The following is a 19225-nucleotide window of genomic DNA, read 5'->3' as shown; positions in this document are numbered from 1 at the left end:
GCCAGTGGTGCACATCTATGCACCGTACTCTTGTGTACACGCGTCGTAGCAAAGTCGTTACGACCTCGAAGATCCGCTAAGTTACATGGTGCTGATGATCTCTCAGCGACGCTATCTGAGAGAAACTTTCTGTAGTAGATGAGTTCTTCCAGAGCTTGCACATCTCTACGCGACCTCATGGCCGTCGTATATGCTCGCTTGTGGTCAAGGCCGATGGTTTCTTGCCAATTCTCTTCTTCCAAAGTCGCGCAGGGGCGCCACGTTACTGGGATAGAAGTGCCATTGCGTCGTAGGCACGCATCAGGATCAGACCACAGTCTGAGTCAAAGGCAGACTCCATTGTTTCGTACCCAGGTAGGCGCAAACACATTAGATCTTCAGCCGGTGCCTTCACAGTCTGAACCTGGCTGAGCAATCAACTTGCGTATACTCGGTATACATGATACGTAAAATTTCAGCCGCATCAGTCGAGAGAGTACCCGTATAGAGCATAGTGAAACATTTGGTCCGAAATATGGGGTATCTGGCAAGGGTAGAATCTCCTATGTATGTACGAACTGCGTGCAAGACATACACTAACTTCGTACATCGACCTTTTAGATCCAGTTTGCCGCATCGGAAGAAGGCTAAGAACGACGTTATCCGGGTACGTCTCTCGGCTGTTCTTTGCTTGCGCAATGGCGTGCATACCACTAGATCAAACGAGAAGTACCGCCGGCACTTTGTGTCTAGTGCATACTTGCACCTGACCTCAGTATGGTCGGCACATTTCGAGTCGATATCGATGCTGTGTCAATTGAAATGTTATATAGGGCCATGATGTAGCCTCCAATGCCACCTGGGCATCAGCAAAGTCATTCCTTCCACTTATCCATTCTTCAAAATGAGACTTTCTTTCACCCATCTCATAGCTTTCCTCCTTGGAACCAGCCGCGCACAAGAGTCATGCGACTCCGCTTGCCAGACGGCATTCAAAGGAGCCCTCCTCCGCGAGTCCTCAGGGTGGGTGTCGAAGAACGTAACGCAAGACGAATTCTACACCACCCCGATCAACACCACTGGAGCAAAGCCAGGCGCCCTGCTGCGATGGCAACAAGTCTCACGCAACGACAGCAACACAAAATTCACAGCGCCAACCGGCATGTCTCTTGCGCGCTTCATGTACATGACCGAAGACATTGAACGAAACCCTATTCCGGCTACTGGATTCGTGCTGTTGCCGTACAGCAAGCCGAACCGGGACGAGCCACTGAATACAATAGTCTGGACCCATGGCACAGCTGGTAGAATTCGGAACTGTGCACCCTCCAACAACAAAGACTTGCACTATGAATGGAGGGGCCCGTATGCTCTTGCTCTTGCTGGGTATGCTGTCATTGCGCCCGACTATTCGGGTCAAGGTTCAGATATCGCTCAAGGATTCATGTACGAGGCGGGCTTCTTGCACGCAGCTGACGCCGTATATGGGTTAATTGCCGCCCGCAAGGTTCTCGGCGACTTACTCTCTAAGGAATACGTAGTCGTCGGCCACAGTGAAGGTGGCATGACAGCTTGGAGAACCAACGAGCGGCTTGCGATGCCCGACCAAGAAGAGCTGCAGAAGGCAGGAAAGCTCCTAGGCTCTGTCTCCGCTTCTCCCGCACTCCGTCCTCTTGACCTCTTCCCTGAGTCTATCCGACGAGCCAATGGAGGGCCGTTCGGTGGTGCCAACGCCATCTTACTTCTGCAATCGCTCGCACTGCTCTTTCCAGACACCTTTCGTCTTGAAAACTACCTTACAGATGCCGCTCTCGATCTCCTTCCACTCCTGGATCAAGGCTGTATTCTTGTTGCAAACGCATTATACGGCAACTTCACCAGCGCACAGATGTTCAAGAAGGTCACTTGGTACGAGCATCCAGATGTTGTCGAGTGGCAAAGGCGCTATAATGGCGCTGGTCCTCACGCTCTCGCTGGACCTATGCTTGTCGTTCAGGGCAACGCCGATGCTTTGGTGTATGCAGTCAACACCAGGAGCGACTTCAACCGCACTTGCAGCGCTTTCCCAGAGTCTCGTGTTTCGCTACTTTTGTACCCGGAGGTCGATCACTTGGGTGCTTCGATGGTTACAGTTCATGACTATCTTGCTTGGATTAAGGATCGATTTGATGGTGTGGAGGTATCGGAAGGTTGTCATACTCACACTTTGGAGACGATTACGGATACGTTCAGAACTACGGTGTCGTACTACAGTGGAAGTTAGTTCAACGGTCGTTCCGCAAAGTCTATTGCCTTACCGTCGTTGTATCAATTTGTTAGCGAGTCGGAGCGCTACTACTTCTACAGTCAATCTTGTACTACAAACCTTTGTTGTGCAATAATCGAGGATTTGAAGCTGTGCACATGTGACACCAAAAGGCTAGTTCGATAAGAGCAACGTTCCTTTGCTAGTACACGAAGAGCGTATTCCTAAAGGGTTCTACACGTGGGCAGAAAACATACAGCAATGCCTAGAATATCCCATGTAAGCACATATACCGACTTCGTACATCAACATTTGTGCGCAGTTGTTGTTCTCCGCAAGGCGCAGTGCGCCTTCTCTAGCTCGCCGACGAGGCCATCCGCCATTGGTGCGTTCGTTGGTTAAAGTGGACCATACTCCCCAACCCCTGCAAACGCCCTGCAACTGCGCCCTCAAGCCATGCTGTAGGATTCAACGGAATCCCACCTCTAACATGAGGTGCATTGTCTTACAGGAAGACTTTCTGGCCCCCATCATGATGCCATGTATTGGAGGCCTTAGTTGCAATTTCAATAACCGATGTACTTCGCCCCATGGCTTACTATTGGCAAAACGTGCCTGATCGGTACAGGTTGGTTTAACCTTGTATTAGCCTTGTATCGTAAACTCACGATCCCCGGATCTCGTGTTGTCGCGTTCCCTACTGTTGTACAAGCACTGGACTTCGACTATGGGGTATACTAATATCCTGGACGTGAGGATGTGGAGTTCATTAGCTCTGATGCTAGCGACTACGACGTTTGCTTCACCTACAAGTATGTTTGCAAGTGTGGAGATGATGTGGTAGTAAACAAGACGCTTACTGATACAAGAGCAGGTCTAGTAGAATATGTACCAAATCGCGCCCTCGAAGCACGGCAATATAGTGCTGCAAGATGCGGCTTCCCATTTACGACACTGAACGGCGCCAACTACACCACATACTGTGATCAAAACATACGCAATAATGGTAAGCAGCAGATCACGCGATATCCTTCAAGAGGGATCAGAGTTAACAGACATCAGACGCGCCAACCGAAGCCATCCAACTAGACAGCTTCGCAGAATGCATAGAACACTGCTCACGGTTCTGGGGCCCCGGCGGAGGATGTTTCGGCGTCCTCTGGGTAGACCCCGACAACATATGCTACATGAAGAACAGCAGCGCGACCGTCGATCTCCTCGAACCAAACCCCCACCGATACACCGCCCTCATCGAGAGGAGCGAAATGGAAGGCTTCGACGAAACATGTCCGCACGAGGATCTTTCCACCAACACCCTCCCCGGCGTTCACGGCATGCAATACACAACGCACTGCGGACAGATGATCAAAGCAAACGTAGCTGACTTTGACGGGTATCCACATCTCGAGGACAACTATCAATGGTTCTACCACGCCGAATCCCTCGATGAATGCATGCAGATATGCGTCGATCAGCAACCGCTCTGCACAGCTGTATCCTGGAACCCGACTATGGTAATCGGTTTCGCCAACTGCATTCTCAAGACGGGCGATGATTCTGGATACACTGATAGCCTGGACGTAGGCGCGGGAATTATTCTCTTTCACTCGGCAGTTATGACGCAGATCGATCAGATCGATACGAAATGTCCAGATAGGGAATCGTATACCGCGGCGGCGGGCACGCCGGATGCAAAGGGCTTTGAAGTGCACTGTGGGAGGTTGAACCCGGGGACTAATATTACGAGTTTGCATTCGCAAAATATTACGGCGTGTATGGATGCTTGTGCCGAGGAGAACGTGGGATGTAAAGCCATTCTCTTCGACTCGACGTTGAAGGGCGGATTCAACAACTGCTACCTCCAGAACACGACGAGTGTGATTAGCGAGCAGCCAGGCGCGACTTACGCTGTACTTACCGACGCGGAAATCCCTTCTTCGTCGCCTTCCTCATCATCTGGAGCTAGTAAAGACAACAACGACTCCTCCTCCCCGAGCAAAGCATGGATAGCAGGACCGGTAATCGGCGGCCTCGTTGCTCTCGCACTAATCGGCTTTGCGGCCTTCTGGTGGCGTAAGAGGAAGGCGACGAAGCTTGCGAACGGAGAGAAGAGCCCGTATAACAGAGAGAGCATGTATGGTGCTGTGCCGCCGCAGTATGTCGATGCACAGCATGTGGATGTGCAGGATTCGGATACTGTGAGGAGTGAATTGCCGGCTAGTGTGAAGTATGCGCATCATCATGGGCCGAAGAGTGACCCGCAGGAGATGCCTTCGTAGGGGAATGGGGGTGGTGGGGGTAGATGGGGAGTTTGGAGGTGAGAGGGTTAGGTTGGTTATCATGCTCCTCTTTTCGTGCGTATAATGTATTTACGCTGGGTTTGCAGCGTTCAAAGCGTGTCTGCATGTTAGAATGAGTATGGCAGGCGTGCAAACGCACAGTATCAATGCAAAAGCATGTGGTGGAGACATGCTCCTACATTCATCACACATTGTATACATCCTACACACTCATCTTCATCGCAATACTCGCATGCGGCTTGTACCCCAGTACCTCAAACTCCTCCGCCTTCCACCCATCTATACTGCCCCCAATATCCCTGTTAATCTTCAGTTCCGGGAAGTCTCTTGGTTCCCGCTCCAACTGCACCTTGAGCGCATCCACATGGTCCAGATAAACATGCGCATCGCCCATGGTATGCGTAAACGTCCCTGGTGTCAAATCGCACACATGCGCCAGCATATGCGTCAGCAACGCATAACTCGCAATATTAAACGGAACCCCCAAGCCCATATCGCAAGACCGCTGATACAGCAAACTATGCAACACGCCTCTCGGTCTCTCCTCCCCCTGTTTATGTCCCGGAAAACTAACATAAAACTGCGCAAACATATGACAAGGCGGCAGCGCCATCTTCTTAATATCCGCCGGATTCCACGCACTCAGAATAATCCGTCTATCATACGGTTTATTCCTGAGCTTATCGATGATCTCAGCGAGTTGGTCGACACCCTGGCCTGTGTAGTCTTCCGCATGTCCCTTGTACTCAGCGCCGAAATGCCGCCATTGGAAACCGTAGACGGGGCCTAGTTCGCCTTCTTCGTAGTGGGAGAGGCCGACGCTGTCGAGGTAGGTGCGGCTGCCGTTTCCGTCCCAGATCTTGATGCCTGCTTCTGAGAGGGATTTGCTGTGTGTGCTGCCCGCGACGAACCAGAGGAGTTCGCCTATTACGGCGCGGAGGAAGACGCGTTTTGTGGTGAGGAGGGGAAGGATGGGCGTGGGTGGTTGTGTTGGGTCGCTGGATGGGCGCGAGAGGGCGAATTTCATTTGTGGGGGGAAGGGGACGGCGAGGGTGCCGGTGCCGGTTCGGTCGGGCCGGTGCTCGCCATTTTGGATTATGTCGCGGATCAGGGAGAGGTATTGGTGTTCTTCGTGGGTGGGGTTGCTGGATGGCATGGCGGTGGTGGGTAGTGGGGTGGGTTGGATGGAGGCTTCTTTGGCCGTTTCTTTGGCAGGCTCGGGGGTTATCACGGGTTCAAGGGCGGTGGGAGGCATTCTCGTGGTCTAGTGGGGTGTTTGGATGGGCGTAGTGTTGAGTCAAAGTTCAAGTCGCGAGCGCGTTGGGAAGGCACGAAGGGTGCCGTGAACCGCGACTGCGCGAGTGGGTCGTGTGGCGCGCCGTATCGAATGTCGCTGACCTAACTGCTTTCGCATCTGCCACAAAACACCCACACCGCAAGAACACGAATCAGAAGTGGGGAGTATGGAAGAAGAACAAGCAGCTCACCATCTGCTGAATGTGGTGGAGGAGCGAGGCCTCAAGGTAGATCTCGACAACATTCTTCTGGGTTTCGAGGATGCGGATACAAAGCACGAAGCTGCGGCGTGGGTCGACGAGTACCTCCACGAAGACACTTTACTGAGCAAGGAAGAGCTAGAGCTGTAAGTACAAAATTTAGTTATTTTGGTATTTGCTAATTGAAGTTCCAGGTACCAGACTTTGAAGAAGAAGGGTCTCTTACACCAGTACGAAAGCGAGGGTGAGCCCGTCCGACCTATCTTGGACCACGAAATCGCTGCAGCAATTGAATCGCTGAAGAGCTCTACTACTGCGATCGAAGAGCAATGCAGAGTTTTGGAGACTCAGAAAGATGCGTTGATGAAGCTTAAAGCTCTCGATAAGCCTAACTTGGATGTTGAGCATGCAAGGAACGAGCGAAGAAGGAAGGAGGGCCAGGAAAAGACTCGACTAGACGTCTCTGTAAGTGTCAAATCACCATGGATGCTTCTTCGCTAACTCAAGTAGGTTGACGATGTCGTTGCATCGGTCACGGAGCAGATGACCGACGCCCAACGAGAGATTGATTCGGAAAAGTCAACACTGAAGGGTTACCTATCGGAGCGCTTTGCGTCAGACGATCAGATTCTGAGCCGACTTCCTAAGCTGGTATCGCAGATTGTCACCGAGCCTGAAGTCAGCGAGGACGAGAAGTCGATGGAGCAGTGGTGCAAGGCCATTATCTCTTTCCGCGCAGCGGAGATCAAAGCTCGCGTCGACACTGTATTCCTTACCAATGCATCTGGTGACTTCCAGAACGGCCTTGCGGAGGAAGCAGAGGACAGCCTCAAAGAGAGAAAGGCCGCCCTCCAGGCCGAGCTGGAAGAGCTTCACTCCGAGATTGCATCTGTTGCTGAAATGGTTGTCGAGCATGAGATACGCAAGCCGATGACTGAGATGAAGGAGCGCAAGGATAGGGACAGAACACAGGCACGAACCGCTTGGCTAAACTATGTGAGTACCTCTCAAGTGTCACCGGACTGTTGCTAACATATCAGGTGCTCTCAACGCTCGAGTATATGGGCAAACGTCTCAGCATAGTCACCACAGGCACAAAGGACACTGATGAGTTTCAACAAGCACTCGCGCACGTCCAAGCAGCAGCAGCGAAGCGTATACCGGAGACACACCCACCGGTTGGAACGCCGGTATTGAAGCGCATGAGGTCTGACACGTCGGCATTTACACCCATGGTGAAGCTCAAGCCTACATCGTCGCTCGACCTCCCGGTCACACTGCAAGACGCGCTTCGTTATGCGGGCGTATCATTCAGTCACGACAACATTGAAAGCCTGCAGGATACTCTGCAACAAGCCCAGCTTGAGCGAGGCAAGAAGCTGCAGAGCCACTACGAATCCACGGCGACGTCGGCTCATGATGTAATTGCCGAACGAACAAGCAAAGCAGATACCGACCTGAGGGCGATCTTGAGTGCGCTATATAAGCACGCACCATTCCACCAGGCTAGCTTGACAAATCCGGAACTGGACGAGCAGTTGAAGGCGATGGAGATGGAGCTGGAGAACAAGGACCGCGAGCTGCTGGATGCAGAGGGCAGTGAATTGAGTTTGAGCGACCCCAAAGTTCGCGCGTTCATTGCGAAATACGGTAAATAAAGCAAGGTTTTGGGTGTCAAGTTTCAGGCAGGTCGGTGCGTTGTCGAGTGGAGCTGACATGGCGAGCTGGGATGATCCAGGCGCGTATCAGGACGGAGTAAACAAGACGTGGAGATGTTGTTTACCGCAGACAAATGGCAGTTTTTGGGAGAGGCCAGCGTGTGTCCTCACCGCTCTGGATCTCCGCCATGAACACGATCAGCTCGTCGGTTGCAAGCGATGGAAGCCACATGTTCGTGGGTGGAGCTCTGGGGGAGTTCAGACCTCGGGTTGGTCGCGAGGAGTGACGAGCTGCAGGCTAGAGCGCCTCCATGTGGCTAGCACCCAGCCCCCGAATAACACTAAACAGCTACGGCCCCTGTCAATGCTGCCCTGAGTAGCTGAGCGACAACAACTCTGCTCTCTTCACACCTCACCAAAGCGCCTATCCCCACTTTCCACGCCGGTTGAACCTGCGCGGGATGCTCGCGCCAGGTACAGGCAGAGACGCAGGCACCCTTTCACTCAATTGAACACCACCCTCACCAAGCCGGTAGCTCCCAGCAGCTGCCACCTCACCGCCCGTCATGGTTAAAGGAGAGATCCTCACGCTCGGTGCTGCCGCCGGTGCCCTTGGGGGTGCCTACAAGCTCGCCGAGTTCCTCACCAAGGCCAAGCGCGTCCGCGACGTTGGCCCTTCCAACGCCGTCTACGTGCGCATCATTGGCCGCGTCCGATCCGACCTCGACGAAGTGCGACGCCTGCTGTCCATCCGCGAGATCCACGACATCCTCGAGGCCAACCCGGAAAAGTCAAAGTGGGTCTACGGATGCATGCGCGACGTGCGCGGCGCCCTTGAGAACATCACGCCGCACACGGAACGCGTCGCCGGCGATGTCGAGGACGGCCGCCGCATCGGCATGCGGCACCGCGTCTACTGGCTGCTCAGCGAGAAGGAGAAGCTCGAGAACCGGGAGAAGGAGCTCGCCATCGCGCATTCCAGTCTCAGCGAGGTCATCGGCTACCTGACTGCTCTGGAGCCAGTCGAGGAGCCCAAGAAGCCCAAGGCCACCACCAAGGAGACGCACATCGACATCGACATCCATCAGGAACCTCCCCAGCCCCAGCCTCAGGCCCAGCCCACCCACACGACGCACATCGAGAGGGATGTCTGGGTCGAGCGTGATGGCGCGCCGCCGCGACACGTAGAGGAGCACCGCGATGTCTGGGTTGAGCGCGACCGTCAGCCCCCAGCTCACTACGAAGAGCGTCGCGACGTGTACATCGACGAACACCAGCGCGGACCCCAGCACTTCGACGACCGCGGCCCTGCTCCCCGTCACGACGTCCACTTCGAGCAACAAGGTCGTGACGGCCGCTACGAGACCCACTACGACGAGCGCTACCAGCAGGAAGACCACTACCGCTCTCAGTACCCCATCGAGACTCAAGGCACCTACAACCCGCGCTTCCCCGAGCCCCTCGGCCGCCGCCCTGAATCGTACGAGGACCGTCTCCCCGAGCGCGACTCCTGGATGCAGAGCAACGCGCGCGCCCAACGCCCAGGTCAGTACGGCCCTCGAGCCCCTGCGTACGCCGAATACGGCGCCCCGCAACCCATTGGTGCAGCGCACTATTCGCGTAGGTTCCAAGGAGACGCGGGCTTTGGCGACGAAGAAATACTAAATCCACAACCAGTGCCGTTGGACAGGAACTACGCCGACCGCGAGGTGAGTGGTTACAACACTGCTGGCTACCCGCCCCGCCCCTACGGTAGCAAGCTCTAGCTGTTAGCACAAGGCTAACTTGCTGGGCAGATGTGGATTGAACAAAAGGAGGACTACCGCTTCGATCAGTATGGAAACAGGCTGCCGGATAGGCTCTTCCAGCCGGCTGTCCCTAGGCCCTATCGCAGCCGCATGTAAACAACTTGCAATACCTCTTTTGATTACGATCTTAATCTCCTTGTTACCCTGTCATGAGCCCTTTTTGTCCTTTTGCTTTACGCAAGCATGTACACCCCCTGCGAAGCCCCGAGCCCGATCAATGTTTCTATGTAGTTGCCAATTCAAGTTGATACCTTTCCGACCGGTCGCTCTTTCCTCGTTCGCATCACGTGGTTTATCGGTAGCGCAACCGTCGTCGCTCCTTCCTGAAGACGCCATCAGCCTATTTTGCCCAAGGACATTTGAAGATGCTATCATGGCTCCCCCTCGCTTCCGGCGTCGCGCCCATGGTACTCACTGTACCGCTACCAGACGACGACACCACAGACCCTGAGAGATTGAGGGATGGATAATCCTGTCCTGTTCACCTTCCATCTCCTCTCGATTTTCAGAGAAATACTTCAGTCACCCAGCACTAACAAAAACGACACCAGACTACAAACCTCTCACCACTAGCAACGCCATCATGGCGCCCCCGCGCACTACCCCCCTCAAGGAAGCCCGCTCCTGCATCACCCTCTTCACCCACTCCCGCTCCACCCGCTGGCCCTCCCGCACCGGCCTCGCAACCGACATCCTCCTCTTCCTCTCCATCCTCTTCGCCGTCGCGCAACTCGGCTTGTGCGTCGCCATGGCCCACCGTCTACTCGCCTCCCCCCAAAGCGAAGTCGAATGCTTGAATGTGGATGCCGGTAGCGACTTTGACTTCACCAAGTATGGGATATACGGGGATACGTATGGGATTGTGTTGACTGAGGTCGTGAAGACGTTGCCGGTACTGTATGCGAATGTGGATCGCGAGAGGTTCTGGCATGGGATGGATGTTGGGATTAATAGTACGGACCCGGGGCTGATGGGGCCCGAGTATTTGAGTGGGAAAGAGAGGGGAGGGGTCTTGTAAGTTTTGTCTCTCTATCGTACTTCCCCATCTACGAAGATATGCTAACCAACACCCTCGCAGCACGATCATAGCAATCCTGATCTTCAACCCGCTCCTCCTAGTCGTCGATCTCCTCCTCCTCCTTCGGAGCCACTACCGCTCCGCACGCATCTCCAACCGAGCTGGCATGCTCTGGTCTACCTGTCTCGCCGTCTACTTCGTGCTGGTCGCTTTGGGCACGGTTTGGATGAACACTTTCCCCAGTAGCAAGGTCGATTATAGTTTGAGCCACAGTGTGACTCACACTAAGGATTCGTGTTGGCAATACGATAAGACGATGTATACGTTGGATAGGTGGAGTAGATGGGCAAAGGGAATTGAACGGGGTTGTGAGGTTTTGGGCATGTTGGGAGCGGTTTGGTAAGTTTCACGTTAACACATGGCTGGTGATGTTGGGGAAGTAAGCTAATCAGTAACAGCATGGCTATCTACTTCGGCTTCGCGCTCGCTGCCGCATACATCAACCGCAAGACCGATGCGCAACAGTCGATGCGACTAGACGATCTCAGCGGCGCTTCTTCTCTTACCCCCGCCCAACAAAACCTTCGCGACTTCCCTTCTTCGAGTCTCGGTGCGAATGCTACGCCCGTTCCGTTGAACAACTTCGGTCTCACGTTCATAGACGGTACTCCCAACCCCAGCAGTCAGCAGCCCAAGATCGCGACGTCGCAAGGATCGCCTGAGGACCTGGAAGCGCATGCAAACCCGTTCACGGATCCGGCGAATCTGCTCAGGGAGGGAGATGTTGTGCCGCCAGAGCCGGCAAGACAATGGAGGTAGACGGGTGTGACAAAGCTACTATCAGATTTACCGGCAGCATGGATCGGTATTGAGCCCATTTCTCGGGTATCGCAGTACACCCGCTGTCAATATGGTCTTATAGCTGACGCTCCTTGAGATAGATCACATAGTTCACCAAATACGTTATTGGCGATTTACGACGTTCACTGCCGCTTCCAATTTTGCCTTACATCATGTCTTCGCTAACCACTAGATAAGCTGACCACACTTGCCATCCCAAAACGGACGTGAAAGAGACTCGGACAATGATGGTGTCGTCCGATACTCGACAAAGGGCGTTGCTATCTACCTTGGTGTCTTTGTCCATTGCACCGCATCCTTTTTGCAAGTGTCTTCGGCTTTGTTCGAAGAACTCGGGGAAGATGCTACATATCCTCTTCAAGCGCAACCCGTGTTTGTGAACGTCCAAAGCCTGAGCAATCTATCTACCTTTATACCACAGCGAATGATCATAGTGCGACTGCCATGTCCACAGACGGCGAACAGGGCCCGCTGGCCAGTAACGATAATGGCGAAGGTGCCCCAGCTCCAGCTGCTCCAGCTGCACCAGTCGCACCCGTGCCAGAAACCAACGAAGATGTGATCAAAACATGGACAAAACGAATATATATCGACTACCCTCATCTAGGGAATTCTCTTGCAGTCACAATGGAGAATTTTGTCAACATCGTTGCAACCGCGAGAACGGACCCTCATCATAGTTGGCTGGAAGGTCACCAGTTAGAGTTGGCTATGGCCCTATTAACTCTTGTACAAAAGAAACGAACCGATATTCTCTTTGTACCAACAAGTGCTGGCAGTCTACTTGCTCGTGTTGGCTTATGCATTGACGACAAAGACCGATTCAAACAGGATGTTCTATCGAAGCCAATGTACGAAGCTATGCAGCAAGAGGAATATCGATGGATTGTTGTACCTGTGACAGATGGTATGGCTGATGAGCGCACAGCGAAAAGGATCATAAGATGGAGAGCTAAAGCCGCGAAAGCTAAAGAACAAGGGGAGACAGGAGAGGAAGAGCAGGTTGCTAGGAGGCAAGAGGTTTCCAAAGAAGCTGAGGTGCTGGTTGCCAACAAAGAAGGAGACCCAAATGGCAACACGGAAGTGCAACAAGAAAGTGAGCCTGAGATGACTCCTTCCGGTGGCACTCATTGGGGTTTCATGGTAATCGACAAGGAGAGAAATGATGCCAGATGGCTAGACGGCCACGTCGACGTGAGACAGAAAGCTAACAAGCATTGGTACATACACAACATGCATAAACCACATCCTGCATGGGTCGCCGGGAAGATTCTCTGCGGATACGACAAAGTTATGGATCTAGAGCGAGGAGCATTTACGGCAGCCACACTGAAACACGTCCCTCACGATACTAAGAACAACAGCTACCGAGGTGACGAAGGCTCAGCATGTGGGCCATGGGTCTACGCCATGCTCAAGTACATCTTGGATAACCCGAAATTTCTCACTGACGCGGGCGGACTTTACAGCGCGTTCAGTTCGCGACATAGGAGGCAACACCCGCAAAAAATGGCATTTAACTCGCTCCAAACACGCAGGGATATGCAGGAGATTATCAGAAAAGAGGCTGACAAGAATTTGAGTGAGAACGATTTGCCGTACAAAATGAGTGCGCGCGTTGTGCAGATCCTAGGCCTTCCTAGTACTGGTCAACTATGCGATGCGGTCGCATCCTTGAATCCGAATCGGAGGGCTCCACCTGGGCCAGGTGGCAACAGAAGCTCAAGAAATGGGCCAGGTAGTGACGATGACAATAGTGACGGCGACGACGACGGCTGGCCAGACGAGCACGACGGAGTTACGCGTGCCCAGTACCAGGTGTACTTACAAGAAGGCGAGCCATACTCCAGAGACCGTCTGGATGAAGTTGTAAAAGCGTTCAAAGACAACCAGGACGACATTGCGCGCAACTTCCAACGAAGGAAACATGGAGTTCTTACCAAGAATCCGGAATACAAGTTTCCTCAAGGCTTCGGCAAGGACAACCTACCCGCATTCGACCAACTAAAGATGGACAGTTCGGAACCGTGGTACACAACATATAAAGACGACCTCCTCAAGGTCGACGATTCGAGAAGCCTTGCCCTTCAAACATCAAGAGCGGTGCTCCACAGCGTATTCAAAGGCAGTTTCAAAAGCGAAAACCCGACGGTTCTCGGAGATTACGTTAATGATGCGCATGCTTTCACGTTTACAGAACGCTCTCAAACCTGGACCTCTGAGACTATCGCAGAACGTCTAGACCAGACTTACTTGGACCTGGCTCTACCATTGTTCGCTTCTTTATCCGACGCAGGCGTGGATATCTGGGCCAATAATTTGCATCCTACCGCGCAGAAGGTCATACAAGATGCCGCGGGTGTCACTCGCTACAATATCGCCCGTGGACTTCTGTATCGCATGTTCATTGGCGAGTTCGCAGACATGACGGACAAGGATGTCGATGAATGGCGCGCAAGCGATCCTCATATGTTAGAAGCTGGGAAGCAAGATCTGGGGGTCGCGAGATGGTGGTTGACGTGGTACTACTATCAGGAGGATGCGATGGAGAAGCTGCCGTATCTGGCAGACAGTCCACTGCATTGGCCGCCACGTGAGCATCGAGAGGCGCATGGACAGAAGAGGAAGAGAGCAAGCGATGGAGTGGATGAAGGCGATGATGCGAACGCTGGCCAGCCTCCCTCCGACCCTAATGATGCACCTAATGTTGCGCAACCAGATCCGAAAACAATCAAGTGGGCCACGGTCGACCACGCTACGCTCATGAAATATGCGACAAAAGAAGTTCGAGAAGATCCACGAATCGGTGAACTATCGAACGACTACACGTACAGAGCCATTCTCTTCGTGAAACACGGTGGGACGTTCAAAAATGAGAAAGACCGTGCTAAAATCTGGATCCGCGATATCAATGTCTTTACGCTAGGTTCTGAGGATAAAAATCCCAAACGTGACGTCTACGCGAAAGATGGCGGACTGATCATCCGACCCACTCCAAAACAAGTATTGGAACGAATGAAGAAGAAGTATGAGAAGACCTCTAGCAAGCCTGTATCGACCGCCAAAAAAACACCCTCGGGACAAAAAGGTCCACTAGGACCCAAAGGGCCTCCGGGATCTAAAGAACCTGCAAAGCCTTCAAAGCCTTCAAAGCCATCGAAACCGTCGAAACCGTCGAAAACTTCAACCCATCCAAAGGCTTCAAGCCAGCCAGCTCCACAGCCAGAGCTCCCGAACATTCTCGTGATCAACAACATGCTTGCCCAAGAAATTGCGAACTTCACGCATATGGCAAGTAATCAAGTTGAAGAGTTCGTCGATCTGCTTCCGTCCAAAATCGCCGAGAATACACGCCCAATGGACACTTTGGGCCAGAAATCTGTTCTCCAAAAGCTTTTCAGTAGCTTCGAAGATTTGTCTCAAGCGGATATGGAGGTTTGGCTAAACCATCCGATATTTAAGGGGTGTAAAGAAGTAGAGGTCGACGAGGTGATTGCGAAGCTGAACGAGAGCGTCAAGGAGCTTGGTGATATTTCATTCAAGGGAAGTGCCGGTTTTTATCCTAAGAGTTACCTGTACGAAGCAGTCGCGCGAAACTCGGTGAATTCGAGCTTTGAGCCGGTGGTTGCCCAGCCTGAGAATGTCGACCCTGGAGCTCTGAATGGACTCTCTGACTCTGACGAAGAGTTTGAGTCTGAGTCTGATGTTGAAGACGAACCGGAGGATACGGCTACGAGGACCAAACGGAAGCGTGCCGAGGCAGAAGCAGATGCACGGGCGAAGAAAAGGCGCAAAGGCGAAGCCCCAGATTTTCGCGTTATGCAAGAGTCTGATCTCGCCATTTGGGTCAAGGAACTTCCATCTGAAATGAGAGAACCACTGCTTGACGATATTGGAGAGACGTTGCTATCGATGAAGGCGCACATCGCACGCTGCTGTCTCGAGCGCATATACAAGAAAACCTTTCAGACCTGGGCTGCCGAAACCCCCTTGACTGATGCGAGTGTGAAAGAGATTAGGCTTTGGAGAAGCTTGGGAACGTTTGACCAGCTCAAAAAGTACGCTATAAAGAACACGGAGGGTCTGAAGAACTTTTGCGAAGAGCAATTGTTCCCACAGAAAAGAATGATTGATAAGAAGAGCGTCGAATTGCCGGATTATAGTAATGATAAGGATAAGTGGCCGGAGGAATGGAAGTAGGAGACGTGACGAAGGAGGCGGGTAGAGCATAGACCAGGTGTTTGTTTGTCGTCTTTGTGTGGTGTGAGGGAAGATCTATTGATCTCGTGTGTACATTAGCTTGTATTGTGAAAGAGTCCAGCAAACTTCAATGAATGCTGAACGTTGTCGATCTCTTCTGGATCTCCTCTTCGTTCATGTCAGCAAAGAGTTCTCCTTCCATATGCCCATGAACATAACAAGCCCCGATGAGTCTCGCGACAGTGGTACCGTCCTGGTCTTTGTGCTCACGGAGTATGACCGGCACCGACGATCCGTACAAAATACAAACCATCTCTCTTCGTCCCCAAAGCCGTAAGTGTTCCGGCCCAAAACCTATGATGGTGTCTAGCTGAGCGCTGTCGCTATTCTCACACTGGAAAGATTGCCGGTTTTCCGTCGCCTCTTTTACGCGTCTGAGGTAGTTCACCAGTGTACCTGGTTGCGATGGATCGGCTATCAAGGCTGTGGTATCTAGATTACCAAACTCATCAAGTTTCGTAAGTGCCAACGCACATGCGCGTCGGTACCACGTAGGGGCAACTTTTGACTCTGGATCACGGTTCGCAACGAGAGTCCTCCAAAGCTGTTCGTCTATATCCTGTTCCAAAGTTCCCTGCCATCCAAGCGTCCTAAGCCATTCGTCTTCGAGTAGCCCTTTTCTGGTGGTTGATGGGGAAACGGTCGTGATTCTGCCCAATATCATGCCTCTGGCATGAAGCACAAGGTCGGATCCTGGCTGATGTCGCAACAGGGGTGGCATCATGTTGAGCTCGGCGTCGAATTCATGACTTGAACTGCTTGAAATTGCAGAGGCCATCTGCTCTTCCGATGACGTTATATGAGTTTGGACGGCCACGCCGCGAGACGCATCGTAGACCCGACCGCCAACTGGACCTAGCAGGTTCTCCGGTGGCACGTGTCGTGTACGACAAGGAGGTTCGTATGACTCTTCCATCCAAGAGGCTCGAAAGCGGCGTCGACGAGCACCTTCGAACGAAGCTACTCCGATCCATGAGGGCAGACATCGTCCCTGGTAAAGGATCCTACGTTGGACGCGTGGCCAATCCGCCCAAGGCCGGCACAGGATGTCCAGAGATTTTGAAGTAGCTATGCTATACCGGACAAATTCTCCAAAGATGTCTACTGAATGCTTTGAATAATCAGACGTGAAAACAGGGTGATCATCAGGTACTGTAACCTGCGCGGTAACAACGCGTTCTTTCTCTTTCGCAAGGTATAACAAGGCGTAGACTACATCTCGGTTGTCTGATACCGCAAAAGGTGAGGCTGCCAGGACTAGCGTCTCCAAGTTCATCAATCTGGAGACCATGGATGAATCCGTCGACTTTCGGAAAATGTTGCGCGAGAACGTCATCAGCGCTACAGCCTGTGAACATTCGATACAGTCCAAAGCATTAGGAGCGGTTTCGTTTAGCGAAGATTGGCGATATAGTGTTCGCATCTGGTCGATGTTATCCGAATACAGTTCCACAGCATCCGCAAAATCCAGCCAGCTCAAGATATGGTCGGCTATGCGCACAGATAATCTCCTTGCACATGCTACTTCCTGAATAACCCACCGGCGTTTGAACCACGGCCGTTGCAGAATTCTACCGAAAGCGACCCAAGAGCGAAGTACGTGTTCGCTGGGGTTCTCTCCTCGCAGGTCGGTATCGAGGGTTTTGAGATTCAAGATGTCTGGCACCAGTTCTACGGCCCACTTGAGGCTCCATGGAGTAAATTCATCCCCTCCAAGCCATGCAATGACGTTCCATGCATTTGAGTAGATGTCAGCCATCTTGGGGATCTGCTGGCCTTTTTCGGCTTGGTCATCTTGATTGAGGCACAAAGCATCTACCCAGATCCACGAATAGTGATCCGTGAGACGGACGTGTCGCAAGGCTTCGTAGAGGTTGTCTCGAACTAAGTACGTGTAGGATTGCGTCACTGCGGTAGTGAATGAGTCTTCGCCTGATCTAGGAAGGTCGCTGAGGGTTATAGGATTTGAAGGAGTATCAGCACCCCATGCGTACGAAAGTGCCTGGAATTCGTGGAGCGTTGTTGTGAGCGGTTCCATGGGAACGATCTTCAAGGAACAAGACAACGGATCTTCAAATGGAGCAGGGCTAATGCGGAGAAGGCGGATCTCATCGCCCAGCAGAGGGGTATACTGGTAGCCCAACGTATCCTCCATAGCTCGACGCGGTCTCCGAACTAAAGGTATGGAGGTTTTCTCGGAAGGTTCTGCATCCATGAAGGCCTTCTGACTAGACAAGAAGGCTTCTATGTCAAAAGCAGGACCAGTAGAGTGAGCTGGCCGCCCGATGGGAGACATATCTCGGGCCGGGGAGTCGCCATGGTAGAAGCTACCTGCTGGTGATTGTGATCGTGTTCTTTCATTCTCGGAGTAGTGAATGGGCGCAGTGGCGTTGGAGCCAACTGGAGTCCTTCCTCTTGCCTCTTCTGTACGGAAGTAGCTCCAGCTGTTGACCAATGATTCGGTTGCGATTTCCCGGGCTTGCTTATCGAGCTCTCCTCCTAAGGTCACGCGCTCTTCTCCTAAGGTCACGCGCTCTTCTCCTAAGGTCACGCGCTCTTCTCCTAAGGTCACGCGCTCTTTACGGTTGCGCCTCGCTTCAATCTCGGACATGAAGTTGCACTCTTTCTTTAGACGGATGCAGTTGCTACATCGGCCTTGAGTGTCGGCCGAGACAATAAGACATCGTAACTTTCTTCGTCGACAATGACCGCAGGCGTTTATTACTCTGCTGTATCCGGGTCTCGTTGGTTGGCGGTGTTCGTTCTCTGGTGAAGGTTCCATTGATGCGACGAAGGTGACGTTGCATGTCTTATCGACGAACGACAAAAGCTCACGATGAATAGAATCAGGCTGCGTTAAAAGAACGATAGAAGGCTGTTGGGCAAGTGGTAGGATTTTGTCGTACCTATGCACTGCGCCATGCATGCAGGCAGCTGCAGTTCATCGGTAAGTCTTGTCTCCTGACGCTATGCCGTGTTGATACTCGCGACCATGCACAGCCTCGGTCGTCGTCCTCTAAGTGTCTAGTGGTCAAGCTCTGGAGTGTGGTTCAAAGACGGCTAATAGAAGTGTGGCGTTGCGAGTATGATTAATTTATTCGCGAAGTAATGATTACTTTGGAAAGATGTTCCGTTACGACAAGACACGCCGAGGCTATTTGGCGAAAATGAGGCTGTGTATCTGGTTGAGGACCATCAGCCTTTGGTTCACCGTCTCCACGAGTCGGAAAGATAGTTGCTCCATACCAGGTCTGCAATGCCGCGTGCTGAGAAGCAATGCATTTCATAGTAACACGATGCGGTGAATTACTATGTCCGCTTCTCGATAGTTGAGATTTTAGGTATCACATCTTGGAGTTGCTCTCGATCTTTCTCGGTTGGAGTGAGGCCAAATTTCTCCTCAGCCTTGTCGGATATGTAGAGGCCAGCGCCCGCGTACGCCATGACGCCCACGCCAATGATCATGCGCGTCTTGGGCGGTATGTTCTTGAACCATCTATCTCAATGTTAGTGGTAGGCACGTACATACTCAGGGTGCGCACGTACTGCCAGACAGCCATGTCGAGGTTGAGAAGGTGCACACGCGTTGGTGTCGCAAAG

The 19225-nt window shown here is 52.6% G+C and overlaps 8 protein-coding genes across 8 annotated transcripts; 6 read left to right on the top strand and 2 right to left on the bottom strand.

Moving 5' to 3' along the window:
- Positions 1–883: 883 nt before the first annotated feature.
- On the top strand, positions 884–2242 carry J4E85_008410 (uncharacterized protein; the record flags this gene model as incomplete). The annotated part of the gene is made up of 1 exon (XM_051472636.1): positions 884–2242. One exon carries the CDS (start codon positions 884–886, stop codon positions 2240–2242), a length of 1359 nt encoding a protein of 452 aa, XP_051323457.1.
- A 709-nt stretch (positions 2243–2951) lies between these two features.
- Positions 2952–4503, top strand: J4E85_008409 (uncharacterized protein; the record flags this gene model as incomplete). Its single annotated transcript, XM_051472635.1, has 3 exons — positions 2952–2956; positions 2998–3230; positions 3287–4503. 3 exons carry the CDS (start codon positions 2952–2954, stop codon positions 4501–4503), a joined length of 1455 nt encoding a protein of 484 aa, XP_051323456.1.
- Positions 4504–4726: 223 nt separating this feature from the next.
- Positions 4727–5779, bottom strand: CDC21 (thymidylate synthase; the record flags this gene model as incomplete). The annotated part of the gene is made up of 1 exon (XM_051472634.1): positions 4727–5779. One exon carries the CDS (start codon positions 5777–5779, stop codon positions 4727–4729), a length of 1053 nt encoding a protein of 350 aa, XP_051323455.1.
- A 208-nt stretch (positions 5780–5987) lies between these two features.
- Positions 5988–7678, top strand: J4E85_008407 (uncharacterized protein; the record flags this gene model as incomplete). The annotated part of the gene is made up of 4 exons (XM_051472633.1): positions 5988–6166; positions 6215–6485; positions 6531–7016; positions 7061–7678. 4 exons carry the CDS (start codon positions 5988–5990, stop codon positions 7676–7678), a joined length of 1554 nt encoding a protein of 517 aa, XP_051323454.1.
- Positions 7679–8244: 566 nt separating this feature from the next.
- On the top strand, positions 8245–9582 carry J4E85_008406 (uncharacterized protein; the record flags this gene model as incomplete). The annotated part of the gene is made up of 2 exons (XM_051472632.1): positions 8245–9387; positions 9475–9582. 2 exons carry the CDS (start codon positions 8245–8247, stop codon positions 9580–9582), a joined length of 1251 nt encoding a protein of 416 aa, XP_051323453.1.
- Positions 9583–10069: 487 nt separating this feature from the next.
- Positions 10070–11323, top strand: J4E85_008405 (uncharacterized protein; the record flags this gene model as incomplete). Its single annotated transcript, XM_051472631.1, has 3 exons — positions 10070–10383; positions 10565–10903; positions 10963–11323. 3 exons carry the CDS (start codon positions 10070–10072, stop codon positions 11321–11323), a joined length of 1014 nt encoding a protein of 337 aa, XP_051323452.1.
- A 669-nt stretch (positions 11324–11992) lies between these two features.
- J4E85_008404 (uncharacterized protein) lies at positions 11993–15565 on the top strand (the record flags this gene model as incomplete). Its single annotated transcript, XM_051472630.1, has 1 exon — positions 11993–15565. The coding sequence occupies one exon, from the start codon at positions 11993–11995 to the stop codon at positions 15563–15565; it is 3573 nt and encodes a 1190-aa protein (XP_051323451.1).
- A 3369-nt stretch (positions 15566–18934) lies between these two features.
- Positions 18935–19185, bottom strand: J4E85_008403 (uncharacterized protein; the record flags this gene model as incomplete). The annotated part of the gene is made up of 2 exons (XM_051472629.1): positions 18935–19121; positions 19172–19185. The coding sequence occupies 2 exons, from the start codon at positions 19183–19185 to the stop codon at positions 18935–18937; spliced, it is 201 nt and encodes a 66-aa protein (XP_051323450.1).
- Between the last annotated feature and the right edge of the window lie 40 nt (positions 19186–19225).

The sequence above is a fragment of the Alternaria conjuncta genome, assembly GCF_024043145.1.
Source record: "Alternaria conjuncta strain BMP 0040 chromosome Unknown scaffold_13, whole genome shotgun sequence".
Taxonomy (NCBI): domain Eukaryota; kingdom Fungi; phylum Ascomycota; class Dothideomycetes; order Pleosporales; family Pleosporaceae; genus Alternaria; species Alternaria conjuncta.
Note: the sequence above shows the minus strand (reverse complement) of the source record. Positions and strands in the feature narration are given on the sequence as shown.